The following is a 15,694-nucleotide window of genomic DNA, read 5'->3' as shown; positions in this document are numbered from 1 at the left end:
CTTAACGTCAGTCGACCGCTGAGCTACCGACGAGCGATTTTTACAACCTTGATTAATTAAAATAGAAATTGATTTTTCTTTTAAATATGAGTTTTTACAAAACTACCCTTACTAATTAAATACGAGTCATTTTATGTATTAGGATAATTTGGTCATTTTGTAATGGAACATCTTCTAAGCGCCATAATGTTTTCCGACGAAACACGTTGTTTCAGTTCTTCACTCTGAAATACAGTCACTTTGAAACATCCCCAACTTAAAAATTCCGACAGACAAAAAACCCTAAAATCAATTTCGCAGAATCGTTATCTTAGTGAATGTTTATTATTATGGAAGCCAGTACTTTATCTAAGATTTAATCAAGAAATCAAACGAAATCGCTATCAGACATTGCATTTGAAGTGATGGAGAAAATAATAGTCGACTTGGCAAAAATTTCAGCAGTCGAGGCTTTCAGGATGAAGAGTGTGTAAGTTTTGCCTTTGATCATTCTATTTCACAAGTGTATTTGAGTTGTCTTTACATTATCGAGCGAATATTGTGTTTCGTTTGCAGTTGTAGATTCTTCAACGAGGCAGGAAAAATGGATGAAGTATATAAACATATGGAGTTATATGGATTACGATTTCGTGTTTGCTCTGACCAGAAACATACAGTTGTCAATAAATGCATAGAGATGAGAAACCCAAATATTTTATTCAGGAATGGATTGGTACGCTGTTGTATATATGCATAGTAGTAATTAATCTATTACTTGTTTTGCATAACTTTAACTAGAAATTATGTGTTTAATGTTTTTTTCAGATGAAGTTATTTTTCTTAGAAGCTGAACATGAAGGGAAAACGATGCTTGAAGAAGCATCTGCATTGGGACATTTGGATTCAACATTTGCCCTGGGAATGATGCTGATGGTAGAAGGGAGACATAGGAAGCACGAAGCTTTGGACATTTTGAATAATGCTTACCACAGAGCAAAAGGTAAGTGGAATCTTAGAGCAACTTGTTGTAAGGTTCATCTCCACTTAAATAGGGAAGGGAGGAAACATGTACACTTCCATGGCTTCCATAGATCTTGTGCATTGCATAAGTCTGTAGGTAGTGTGTCAGACGCTTTTGTGAATGGATACAAATGGGTGTTTATGTGTGACATTTGTTTATGGGATGCTTGTTTCATTAGGTTTTCTAGGGAGTTTGGTATAATTTATGAGTAGTTTGTTGATATGTACTTTCATATTATGACAATTAATGCTATTTAGATTCTTTTGGTTTAATATAAGGGACTAAATGAGTTAAAGTTTGGAATTATGTTTGAATTAATGATGTTTAAATAATGTTTGAAATTTGAATAATGTATTTTGGACTTTTAATATTAGTGTTTATATTGTATTGTGATTATAGTTGTATGTAGCAAATGTTTGTTCTTTCCTAGTATTTAATACATATAAAATACATTTGTAAAGGCATAAACAAACATGTATTTTGTTTTGGACTTGGTAATTTGGTTTAATATCAACTAGTGGAGTACCCATGCTTTTCATAGGGTAAAATTGTAAAGGAATAAACATATGGACTAAATAAGTTTACTATTAAAATCTTTTTCCACTTTTAATATGTATATTAGTACATGAATATATACTAGTAATTTGGTGAAATGTTAATATAAATGTATTACATTTTATGGATTATGATATATATGTTATTTGTGTCCTTTTCATTTTAACAATCAAAAGTCCAATATTACCTAGCTATAAAAGGCTATAATATTTGAATATGTGTTTTGACACAAATACCCTTAGTATTCACATATTTGGAATGATTTCAGGAGCAATTTGGTCTTTTTGCACTCTAAATTGTTAAGGCGCCATCATACATCTGACGTCACGCCGGCGTTCCAGTTCTTCAACCATTCATAACATCTCAACTTTTCCAGACGATAAATCTGTATAGAAACAGTAAAAACCCCCAAATGGTCTTAGAATAATCGTTCTCCAAAACGATTTTCTTCGATAATAGAGACTCCTGTACTACTCTCGACCAAATCAGCATAAAGTAAGTTTTTTTCCATACCCTGTTACATTGTCTTTCATATTTACGCTTAATTTTTAAATAAAGAAATTGAAATCAACTACTCGAATGTGTATTTTGTAAGTAGAATGTCGAATACTAGAAGTCGCCTTTCGTTAGATGATCTCCCACTGGAGCTTTTGAGTCGGATATTTGTAGTATTAGGGTCAGAATCAGCGAAAGACATCGTCTCTGCAAGACTTTGGTAATTATCAATAAACATCAACTAATGAATGTATATTTGATTAAATAAAACTTTATTTGTTTGTTATTTACTGTGTATTTAAATTTTTGAAGTTCAAAGAAGATGTATGAAGCAGGGGGTGATCCTCAAGTGTACAGAACAACATGCATTGACATGTTTGAAGGAATGGGTCCCAAAACTCTGAAAGCTTATTCATTTATATGCACATGTGCATTGCATAATAACATTGAATCCATGTATAGACAATGAATTTTATGTGTAATTTCAGTAATTATATGTAATCTAAATATACCATTTATTAATATTTTGTGTCATAGATGTTATATAGTGATATTGTTATTCTGTTAACATGATGAGTGCTTTTATTATGGCAATTTTGATTTAGGATTGACTTTGTTGAGAAAAGCAACAGATGAAGATCATCTTGAGGCAATTTATTTGCTTGGAATGATCTACATTTCAAGAGGGCCTCATCAATGTGATGAAGGTATGTATATATGGTATATATGTAAATTAAATTATATATATAGTTAATTAAAGCATGTTTGTAGTTTGGGGTTAGTATTTAGTTGTGTTGTGTTGTATAATATTTATTGTTTTATTGAAAATGGTACATTGGATTAATTGATGGATATTTTAATCTGTAGGTTTACAATTACTTGATGTCTATTTTGGCTGGGCAGTTCCGGATGATGGGGAGTACACGGGTGTTGTTGATAGTGCCAAAGAGTTGTTGCGGGCTATTGATGTTGTTCATAGACTTACAACGAATAACATCACATTCCAATGTCAAGACCCACGTCATTCTGTTAAAGGTGCATTGGCAATAGGCCATGAAGAGGATGAGGATCGACAAAGATATTGCACGGTTTGTCGTTGGTATGTAGAGTATGGTAGGTTTGTATATTTCTTAAACATATTAATGGTTGATAATAGAATGGACATTAAATATTAGTGTTCTTATTGTATTGTATATGAAGTTGTATAGTACTACTACAATTTTATTTTGGTTCTGTTAAAAGGGCATTTTAGTCATTTTTACTTGCTATGTTGTTTGAGTAGGATGAAGTATTTGTAAAACCCATGTTATTTTTGTGATGAAGTATAGTTAATGTAATTAAAAATAAGTTTGTAATGAATTCTTTATTAAGGAAAATAATCTACATAGATTATATATACTTTAACATGCCCGGTTAATGTAATTAAAAATAACTTTGTAATGAATTCGTTGTTAATTATTCATTATAATACTATGTTTTCAATAAATTATACACAACTTGATTACCACAAGTGGCTTAACCGCGCCCTTTTCTAGCATAAGCTTAAGTTCGAGTCTGCTTGCCAGCAATATCTATTCATTTTTACATTTTTTAGCCGTTAGTTTATGCCACATATTACCAATTCAAAAACATTTCATTCAAACCATATCTTACAAAATCCAATGATCATAATAATAATTCATCCATAGTATAACAAAATTAATTAAGCATAGAACATCCCAATAAATACCGTCACAAATTAGCTACGCGTTTTGTTCCATAGCAAAACAAGCAAACGAAATCATATTCCATAGCAGAATTTCCTAGCAAATACCTACGAATGGTACTTCCATAGCAATTCAACTATGGAATTGGTTTTCGTCACAAACTCCGTTGCATATTAACCACGATGATGAATTCCATAGCAGCAGTACAACGGAAAGTGATTTGGTAACAAATGTCGTTGGAAAATTGCTACGAATTTTTGTTCCATAGAACTATCGGTAGCATAATACCAACAGATATGGAGTCGGTAGCATTTTCCCTAGCAACTCCCACTCTCGCTACCAGAAATAAAATCCGTAGACAATGTGGTAGCAACATTGCTATGGAATGATATTCCATAGCACGATCCATTGTAGATTAACAACGAAAATACGTTCCATAGCAACCTTCCCTAGCAAAATCGCGTTTTTCTAGTAGTGATCTCCTCCCATCAATCACGGGCTCGCTCACTCATACATCCTGCAACGAACCTCACCTTCGACCCCTTGGGGTAAAAGCTCGTCATCTGGGCACACTCCATATCTGCTATTCACCGCCTAGCGACAATGAGGTCTTTCACCCCGAAGAAATCTGGTGCCCCACATCCCCGAAAATCCTTGAACGTGAGGGTACGGGCTCTGTGACAACCCGAAATTTCTATTATGTACAACCATTCACTTCAATAAGAGTCAAAAACTGTTTCTGCTAATTTTCAAGCTTTTTGGAATAAGTTTGAGTATATTAAGATTAGTACTTAGGATATAACAGGAGAGAGGATTCCCTAGGGTTTATTTTGCAGCAATATAATTCCAAAACTCCAAGAGTTTGGAGTTTACGGCCTAAACAAAGGTGTTTACGGCAGTAAACCCTAAAAGAGGGTATAAATATGACACTTAGTCATTATTTATCACTTATCACAATTTCAAGATCCAAAACTCAATTCTCTCTCAAGTATCATCGACTTTTCTTCTTGATCTTCAACATTGTAAGTGTTTCTAGCCCTAAAAAGTTGATATCTTACTTAATCTAGTGATCTAACATGATTCCATCCGTGAAATCATTCCAAAAGTGTAGATCTTCAAGTTTCACTAAGAACACACACTAATGTTCTTGGACTTTTAGCACCTTTTCAAGCTTCTACCTAGTAAGTACTTCTATCCTAGAGTATTATAGAGCTTGTTACACTTCTAAACATCAAGAAAACACCCAAAAAACCAAGGATCAAAGGTGTTTACGGTCCAAGATGTTCTTGGACCGTAAACCCTAAAAAGGGTGCCAAAGGGTGCCCTAATCCCTTCTAAGCCTTGGAAACTAGTCTAGATCCATTCCTTGATGTGTTTAGTACTTGAAAACATCAAAATACCACAAACCATTTGGGTTTACGGCCGTAAACCCAAAGGGAAATGGTCTAAGGACCGTAAACTCCTAAAAGGAGTGAAATGGTGCCCTAATCTCTTCCTAAGGCTTAAACATGAAGTAGGAATGCTTCTTGTGATCTTTAAGGCTTCAAAACACGAAATGGTCAAGAAACATGAGTTTACGGCCGTAAACTCATGGGTTTACGACCGTAAACTCAATGAGTTATGGTCACAAAACCGTTAACTCAAATAAAGGGTCCCCTTGAACCCCAAACTCAATAGCAATGTCCTACAACACTTAGATGCAATCCTTAGGACTTATAGCACTTATATAAGGTGTTTTTACATGTCCTAGGATGTCTTAACTTTGTTAATTAGTTGTTTAAAGACTAATTGGATACATATATGTGATATTATATGTTAACTAGGATCATCGTGTGTGTACAAGTCTTCACTTGACACCTAGCATCCTATACTTTCCGTTCATCCAAACCACTCACTACAGGTGAGTTCATACCCCTTAATTAACCTTTTAAATGTTTTTAAATGCTTTTATGGGGGGGGGGGATACAAGTTGAACTATTATAGTTATTATATCAATCACATGTGATTAATAACTACCAAACAAGTGGATTTCTTACTTTTCAAACTGTGTTATCAAACTGTTTTACTTCAAACTGTTTTACAAACTCTTTTACTTATCAAATACTTTTATTAAACTCTTTTAACTTATATTCTGTTTATCTATATGGGTATAATTATATAAGTAGGATTGAAAGGACTTAGGACTGATAGCTCACCTTACTTCCTGTTCCTTGTTTGGTTGTGGACTTAGGGTATTCGGGTTATTTGTCCGAAGGTCGTTTGAATCCTAGTTATATATCATGTATATGTGTATAGATATAAAAGGTTACTTCTTTCATTCAGTTCAATGTCTCTGGGTAGCAAAGGTATACAAACATGTTCATATACACAAACAACATTACTAGTAAACTATAATAGGTATAGTTTAGGAAGATACTATTACTAGAACAATGAAACATACAATGAGTTAGTTCATTCGTGAGTAATACATAGTGATGAGAAACAAACATAATACATAGTGATGAGAAACAAACATAATACAGAGTGATGAGAAACAAACATAATACATAGTGATGAGAAACAAACATAATACACAGTGATGAGAAACAAAACATACAAGCTAGACAGAGAAAGAACACACAATACAGCTAGCACATACATATACATATACATATACATTACTTACAGTTATGTGAGCCACTTAACGGGGGCATGACACTACCTGTCATGACCCGTTTTGTATCCAGAATCTCCTTAATTGGGGAGCGTATGAGTTTGTGTATAGATCTATACTGGATTGACTATCCTACACTTTGCTGCTCGCTACAGTGGGACTTGCAAGTCTACGGGTGCCAAACGTCATTTCTTACGACGTCTTACATCGTCGTTTTACTATAGAGTCGGTAGCAGGATACAGGCCGATCATATGGTACTTTAAATAACAATTAGTTTAAAGTAATTAGTACAGTAGTAGTTACTTGATACAACACTACAGTACTATTTTAATTTCCCTTTGCATTTACTTTGTGACATTCACACAATAAACAATAATGTAAAAACTATATTTTTGGTTAATGATAGTCAGATTTGGGAAAATACACACTCTTACAAGAGACACACACAGACACTAGATGCCTTGGTAGAAGGCTACTTTTAGTAGGAAACATAGGGTTTTCTAGGAGAGTTCAAACGATTACAAACTTTTACAAAACTTATACATTACAGACTTACAAAACACTTTCATACAAATACAGACACTAATATACTTATGATCTCACCAGCTTTAAAGCTGATAAACTCTTTCAAAATAACTTGTGTTCTCAGGTCACCAGTAGACAGGTACCGGTGCCAGGTTTTGAGAAGATGAAGCTCGTTCAAGTCTCATCTTTTATTTTTGATGTATATTTTTGGTGTCTATATAACTTGACAGAACACACTTGTATGAAATTATATTATTAATGCAATGGATGATGTTGTTGCTTGTTTACTACTTTGCATTGTTGTGATACTGAACATGACGTCCTCCACCCCCGAACGTTTCCGCCGTTCTGGTTTTGGGGTGTGACAGATTGGTATCAGAGCATTTTTTATAGTGAATCGAGTGTATCAACCCATAAAAGATATACGAACTATAAACACAGCGGGATTAAAATACTCTGATAGAGAGTTTGTACTTTTAAATAATAAAATATTTAACTAAGTATACATACCTGCATTCATACTAAAATCAGAGTCACTAGGACAGAATAAAAGTATTACGATTGTTGGGCAGCACAAGTAGACTTAGAGACATATGGTCAACCCTGGGAAGATGTAGCCTGATCAACTACATTATCCGAGGAGTGATTAGCATGTGCCTAAGTATGGTTGTGAGGTTGCAACAAGTCTAAAAACTTACCAACACTACTACAACGAGAACAGTAGAACAGAACATAAACTTAAAATACTATAGGAGTATTTTGTGTGACTATTGAATACTTATCTGAGAACTAAAAAGGTCTTTATTAGTATGTCAATAGTTGCGGGGTGGATACATTAAGGTTATAGATAACTAGGATGGCATAGACTTAGAATCTGTGATCTTTGCTCTACTTCCTGTTCCTTGTTTGGTTGTGGGCTTAGAGTTAGGGTCACTTATTCGAAGGTCTATCCTGTCTAGGTTACCTATGACTGGTATGCACTACGCAAATGTTGGAGTAACTGATAAAGATCATCTTATAATTATCTAGTTAGTTTATCTATTAATTATTTCATTATCCCTTTTCTCGCGTAGATATAATGGCTGGATTCCATCTTCCCGGAGACCCGTACTATCCCAACCACGGCAATGCAGGATGGCTGGGAGAAGAGCCAGAAGATGATCACCCAATCCCTTTGGATGATCACGAAGCTGAAGGCTTTTCTGATGATTCCGAGTCAGAGCCTGAAGTCAACAACCAACCCCAGCTGCTCAAGACCCAAACCTGAACCCTCGTCCAGCATTTCAAGGACCCACTCCTATGTGGGCCACAAACTTGAACAGATGGAGTCAGGAACAGGGTCAACCCATACCCTATAATGGAGACAGAAGCTTCTACAACCTCACTGAGGGAGGTTCAGCTGACAGGGTCCTACCCATCATGGTTCGTAGGATTGCTCGGAACAACGAGCAAGGTCGAGCAGCTATCGACCGAGTCGTGGAGATTGACGCCTACTCTGGCGTTAACACTGTCCGCATTCGTCAACTAGAGTCTGCTCATGAAAGGACTCAGGTCCGCAATGCAGTTCTACAGCGGGAACTTGCTGAAACCCAAGCTGAAGTCAGGGAACTTCGAGCTCAGCAGACAAGGTCTGAAAGACGTATGAGGGACATAGAACGTCTTCTGTCGGAGTCAAGAACTTACTCTAGTAGTTCTCGTCGCCGTTAGAGTCTCATCAACTTCTCTTTTGGATGTAACCTAGTTAGTGTAAAAACTCTAGTCTAATTTCCTATCTTTGTAAATCTTAGACCCGTTAGGTCTTGATTTGGTAGTAGTCTGTCAAAATTTTCCATCTTGGTTGATGTAAGACCTAATTCTAGGTCATTTTTCCCGAACTCATTACATATGTAATCCCAGTATTTTGGACAGATATCTAATCTCATGGAAATCATATCCAAATGCTTTCGTTTACAATCAATCGTGTTATTCATTTGTGCTGTTGGACTATGGAGAGTTAGTCCATGAGTCATTCTTATCTACTTCCTATTAAATTCTTATCAATATCTTCATCTTTCTAAACTTATAGTTAAAAGATGCCTCCACGTAAATCGACAAGACGCGATCCTCCCGCACCGACACCACCTGCTCCTCAATTTGATACGACAGCCCTGAATGCTGCTGTAGCTGTAGCTGTGGCTATAGCCATGGCTCAATATCATTCTTCGGGTTCCACTGGGGAAGGAACTCCTGTCCTATCTACTCATGGTGAAATCCCTGTGCGCTCCAGAGAGTGCTCCTACAAGGACTTCACAAACTGCAAACCATTGTCCTTCAAAGGGACTGGCGGAGTCATTGCCCTATCGCAATGGTTCGAGAAGACCGAATCGGTTTTCGAGATCTGTTCCTGTCCAGAAAGGAGCAAGGTCAAGTTTGCTGCTTGCACCTTTGAGTCAAAAGCCCTAACATGGTGGAATAGCCATGTCAAGTCACTATCCCTTATAGTGGCAAATGCTATGGGCTGGGAAGCTCTGAGAGAGCTAATGGTTGAGGAGTACTGCCCGAGGGGCGAAATCCAAAAGCTAGAGGAAGAACTGTGGAGCCTAACCATGAAGGGCTCCAACATAGTCTCCTACACCGCCAGGTTCTGTGAACTGGTGGCCCTCTGTCCCAACATGGTTCATACAGAGGGGAAGAAGATTGAAAGATACATATGGGGGCTGGTGCCTCCATTCCAGGGAAATGTTTTGGCTTCAAACCCCACTACATTTGATAGTGCCAAGCGATTGGCACAGCGGCTCATAGACCATGGGGTTCGTACCCCGGCCGCAACGACAACCCTTTCCATCTCAGAACCCGTCAGAACCACTGATTCCAAGCGGAAGTTTTGGGATGACAAGAGAAAGACAAAGGCTGCCAAAAAGCAGCAGATCGTGGCAGTTCATAGTGCGATAGCACCTGCCACTGCTGCTGCTCAAATAAAGCAGTACGCTGTAAGTTTGCCCAAGTGCAACAAGTGCAACTTCCACCACGTAGGAGCCTGCCGGGAAATGCAGTGCTTGAACTGCAACAAGAAGGGGCACACTGCCCGTTTCTACAAAGCTCCGGCGAGGCCAATCACCCTAGTCCCCGGCGCTGGTGTGAGCCAAACTTGCTACGGTTGTGGCGAGGTAGGCCACTACAAAAGGAACTGCCCGAAGGCAGGGAACGCCAGTGGAGTGGCAAGAGTTCTGGCCATAGGCCACGAGGAAGCGGTTGCCGACCCCACAGTGGTCACTGGTACGTTTCTCCTCGATAACTCTTATGCATGCATACTGTTTGATAGTGGAGCGGAAAGGAGTTTCGTGAATCAAAAATTTGCTCATTTACTTAAGCAAAAATCACGAGCACTTAAAGAACCGTTCACTGTAGAAATGGCTAATGGAAAGACAGAGAGCACTAGCAATATATTCATAGGGTGTACCCTAACACTTGATAGCCATTCATTTTCGATCGACCTCATGCCGGTATCTATTAAAAGTTTCGACGTCATTATCGGCATGGATTGGTTGAGTCATCATCATGCCGACATCATGTGTTACGAAAAGGCTGTACGCCTTAATCTGCCGTCTGGCGAAACTCTAGTAGTTTATGGCGACAAACCCGGCACGAACCTTCGTATCATCTCGAGCATTCAAGCTCAGAAATTCTTGCGAAAGGAATGTCGCGCATTCCTTGCTCATGTGGTCGATGTGAGCCAAGAAACGAAAGACATTCAAACATTCCAGTAGTACGCGACTTTCCCGACATCTTTCTAGAAGAACTCCCAGGATTACCTCCGCAACGTCAAGTCGAGTTTCGAATCGACTTAGTTCCAGGGGCTACTCCCGTAGCCAAATCGCCATATCGTCTAGCACCTGCAGAGATGCAAGAGCTGTCCTGTCAACTTAACGAACTGCTCAGCAAGGGCTTTATAAGACCAAGCTTCTCACCCTGGGGAGCTCCAGTCTTGTTCGTCAAGAAGAAAGACGGATCGTTTCGTATGTGCATCGACTACAGGGAGCTCAACAAACTGACCATCAAAAATCGTTATCCTTTGCCTTGGATTGACGATTTATTCGATCAACTTCAAGGGGCGAATTTCTTTTCCAAAATCGACTTAAGATCCGGATATCACCAACTGCGAGTGCTAGAGGAGGATGTTCCAAAGACAGCCTTCCGAACTCGTTATGGGCACTACGAATTCGTAGTGATGCCGTTCGGATTAACAAACGCACCCGCAGTGTTCATGGATTTAATGAATAGGGTGTGCCGTCCTTACTTGGATCAGTTCGTCATCGTCTTCATCGATGACATACTTATCTACTCTCGTAGTAAGGAGGAGCATAGTCAACATCTGCGACTAGTCTTAGAAACCCTTCGTTCGGAGAAGCTCTATGCGAAGTTCTCGAAATGCGAATTTTGGATCCGACGATTCGAATTCTTAGGGCACGTGGTTAGCGAAGAGGGAATACACGTGGACCCTTCCAAAATTAAAGCCATTGAGAACTGGTCAGCACCGAAGACGCCTACAGAAATTCGTCAATTTCTAGGTCTCGCTAGCTACTATCGCAGGTTCATTCAGAACTTCTCCCGCATTGCGAAACCTCTTACGACACTGACCCAGAAGGGCGTGGCCTTTGACTGGGAAGAGAAGCAGGAGAGAGCGTTCCAAACGCTCAAGCGAGCCTTGTGCACCGCACCAATACTATCCCTCCCCGAAGGGATAGAAGACTTCGTTGTCTATTGCTATGCGTCGAATCAAGGACTCGGATGTGTTCTGATGCAGCGAGGTAAGGTCATCGCCTATGCCTCGAGACAGCTAAAGACACATGAGGTCAACTACACTACACACGACCTTGAACTAGGAGCAGTTGTGTTTGCTCTGAAGATCTGGAGACACTACCTGTACGGTACAAAGAGCACAATCTTTACAGACCACAAGAGCCTACAACACATATTCGACCAGAAGGAGCTCAACATGAGAGAACGACGGTGGGTCGAACTACTCAGTGATTACGAATGCGAAATTCGTTATCATTCGGGTAAAGCCAACGTAGTAGCTGACGCCCTAAGTCGGAAAGAATATTCTGGTCGCAGAGTCAAATCATTGACTATGACTATCCATTCGCACTTGTCCACACAAATTAAGGAGGCTCAGCTCGACGCTTTGAAACCTGAAAATGTGGCGGGTGAATCCCTGAGAGGGATGGATAAGAACTTGGAGGTTAAGGGTGGCGGAGCTTATTTTCTCATGGATCGGATCTGGACCCCGAAACTTGGTGGTTTCAGAGACTTGGTCATGAACGAGGCGCACAACACTCGTTATTCCGTCCACCCAGGTTCAGATAAGATGTATCTGGATCTTAAAAAGCTATACTGGTGGCCTAACATGAAAGCAGAGATTGCTACCTTTGTGAGTAAATGCCTTACTTGCGCAAAGGTCAAGGTCGAATACCAGAAACCCTCCGGTCTACTACAACAGCCAGAGATACCAGAATGGAAGTGGGAGCGGATCACTATGGATTTCATAACCAAGTTGCCCAAGACAACGGGTGGACTTGATACCATATGGGTCATCGTCGACAGATTGACCAAGTCCGCACACTTCCTGCCTATCAAGGAAACAGACAAGATGGAGAAGCGTACAAGAACTTACATTAGGGAGATTGTACGACTGTACGGTGTTCCCATATCCATTATCTCAGACAGAGATAGTAGATTCACTTCGAGGTTCTGGCAGTCGTTACAAAGTTCCCTAGGAACTAGGCTGGACATGAGTACAGCCTACCATCCACAGACAGACGGGAAAAGTGAGAGGACTATCCAAACCTTGGAAGATATGTTGCGAGCCTGTGTGATCGACTTTGGGAAAGCATGGAATACTCATTTACCCCTTGTCGAATTTTCCTACAACAACAGTTATCACACGACCATAAAGGCTGCTCCATTCGAGGCCCTCTATGGCCGAAAGTGCAGATCCCCTCTGTGCTGGGCTGAGGTGGGTGATACCCAGTTAGCTAAAGGACGAGTTCCTGAAAGCACTCTCACAGGTCCAGAGATCATTCGGGAAACGACAGAGAAGATCGTTCAGATTCGTGAACGATTGAAAGCCTCTAGAGACTGACAGAAAAGCTACGCTGATAAACGAAGGAAACCGTTGGAATTCCAGGTGGGCGACCGTGTTCTATTGAAGGTCTCACCCTGGAAGGGCTTGATACGCTTCGGAAAGCGTGGAAAGCTAAATCCAAGGTACATAGGGCCTTTCGAGATTCTCGCCAGAATCGGCCCTGTAGCTTACAAACTTAACTTACCACGCGAACTCAGTAACGTACATTCTACTTTCCACGTCTTGAACTTGAAAAAGTGTCTGTCCGACGAGACTCTTGTAATTCCACTCGACGAGATCGAGATCAACGAGAGCCTCAACTTCGTAGAAGAACCTGTAGAGATCATGGACCGGGAGGTCAAGCAAACGAAACAAAGCCGTATCCCGATAGTGAAGGTTCGCTGGAACGCCAAGCGAGGACCTGAATTCACTTGGGAACGAGAGGATCAGATGAAACTGAAATATCCTCATCTTTTTACTTAGTTATTTGTAACTACTTATTTGCTTAAACTCTAATTTCGGGACGAAATTCCTTCTAACGGGGGGATGATGTGACAACCCGAAATTTCTATTGTATACAACCATTCACTTCAATAAGAGTCAAAAACTATTTCTGCTAATTTTCAAGCTTTTTGGAATAAGTTTGAGTATTTTAAGATTAGTACTTCAGGATATAACAGGAGAGAGGATGCCCTAGGGTTTATTGTGCAGCAATATAATTCCAAAACTCCAAGAGTTTGGAGTTTACGACCTAAACAAAGGTGTTTACGGCCGTAAACCCTAAAAGAGGGTATAAATATGACACTTAGTCATTATTTATCACTTATCACAATTTCAAGATCCAAAACTCAATTCTCTCTCAAGTATCATCGACTTTTCTTCTTGATCTTCAACATTGTAAGTGTTTCTAGCCCTAAAAAGTTGATATCTTACTTAATCTAGTGATCTAACATGATTCCATCCGTGAAATCATTCCAAAAGTGTAGATCTTCAAGTTTCACCAAGAACACACACTAATGTTCTTGGACTTTTAGCACATTTTCAAGCTTCTACCTAGTAAGTACTTCTATCCTAGAGTATTATAGAGCTTGTTACACTTTTAAACATCAAGAAAACACCCAAGAAACCAAGGATCAAAGGTGTTTACGGTCCAAGATGTTCTTGGACCGTAAACCCTAAAAAGGGTGCCAAAGGGTGCCCTAGTCCCTTCTAAGCCTTGGAAACTAGTCTAGATCCATTCCTTGATGTGTTTAGTACTTGAAAACATCAAAATACCACAAACCATTTGGGTTTATGGCCGTAAACCCAAAGGGAAATGGTCTAAGGACCGTAAACTCCTAAAAGGAGTGAAATGGTGCCCTAATCTCTTCCTAAGGCTTAAACATGAAGTAGGAATGCTTCTTGTGATCTTTAAGGCTTCAAAACACGAAATGGTCAAGAAACATGAGTTTACGGCCGTAAACTCATGGGTTTACGACCGTAAACTCAATGAGTTATGGTCACAAAACCGTTAACTCAAATAAAGGGTCCCCTTGAACCCCAAACTCAATAGCAATGTCCTACAACACTTAGATGCAATCCTTAGGACTTATAGCACTTATATAAGGTGTTTTTACATGTCCTAGGATGTCTTAACTTTGTTAATTAGTTGTTTAAAGACTAATTGGATACATATATGTGATATTATATGTTAACTAGGATCATCGTGTGTGTACAAGTCTTCACTTGACACCTAGCATCCTATACTTTCCGTTCATCCAAACCACTCACTACAGGTGAGTTCATACCCCTTAATTAACCTTTTAAATGTTTTTAAATGCTTTTATGGGGGGGGATACAAGTTGAACTATTATAGTTATTATATCAATCACATGTGATTAATAACTACCAAACAAGTGGATTTCTTACTTTTCAAACTGTGTTATCAAACTGTTTTACTTCAAACTGTTTTACAAACTCTTTTACTTATCAAATACTTTTATTAAACTCTTTTAACTTATATTCTGTTTATCTATATGGGTATAATTATATAAGTAGGATTGAAAGGACTTAGGACTGATAGCTCACCTTACTTCCTGTTCCTTGTTTGGTTGTGGACTTAGGGTATTCGGGTTATTTGTCCGAAGGTCGTTTGAATCCTAGTTATATATCATGTATATGTGTATAGATATAAAAGGTTACTTCTTTCATTCAGTTCAATGTCTTTGGGTAGCAAAGGTATACAAACATGTTCATATACACAAACAACATTACTAGTAAACTATAATAGGTATAGTTTAGGAAGATACTATTACTAGAACAATGAAACATACAATGAGTCAGTTCATTCATGAGTAATACATAGTGATGAGAAACAAACATAATACATAGTGATGAGAAACAAACATAATACATAGTGATGAGAAACAAACATAATACACAGTGATGAGAAACAAAACATACAAGCTAGACAGAGAAAGAACACACAATACAGCTAGCACATACATATACATATACATATACATTACTTACAGTTATGTGAGCCACTTAACGGGGGCATGGCACTACCTGTCATGACCCGTTTTGTATCCAGAATCTCCTTAATTGGGGAGGGTATGAGTTTGTGTATAGATCTATACTGGATTGACTATCCTACACCTTGTTGCTCGCTACAGTG

The 15,694-nt window shown here is 38.9% G+C and overlaps 1 protein-coding gene across 1 annotated transcript; it reads left to right on the top strand.

Annotated features, from left to right (window-relative positions):
- The first annotated feature begins 404 nt into the window (after positions 1-404).
- LOC145105173 (putative F-box protein At1g67623) lies at positions 405-1,201 on the top strand. Its single transcript, XM_079042304.1, has 4 exons — positions 405-469; positions 556-712; positions 805-979; positions 1,179-1,201. The coding sequence occupies exons 1-4, from the start codon at positions 405-407 to the stop codon at positions 1,199-1,201; spliced, it is 420 nt and encodes a 139-aa protein (XP_078898430.1).
- Positions 1,202-15,694: the final 14,493 nt, after the last annotated feature.

This window comes from Lactuca virosa, chromosome 4 (assembly GCF_052849685.1).
Source record: "Lactuca virosa cultivar CGN04683 chromosome 4, Lactuca_virosa_CGN04683_v6, whole genome shotgun sequence".
NCBI classification, from domain to species: Eukaryota; Viridiplantae; Streptophyta; class Magnoliopsida; order Asterales; family Asteraceae; genus Lactuca; species Lactuca virosa.
The sequence above is the reverse complement of the archived record's forward strand: the minus strand, read 5'-3'. Positions and strand labels throughout refer to the sequence as shown.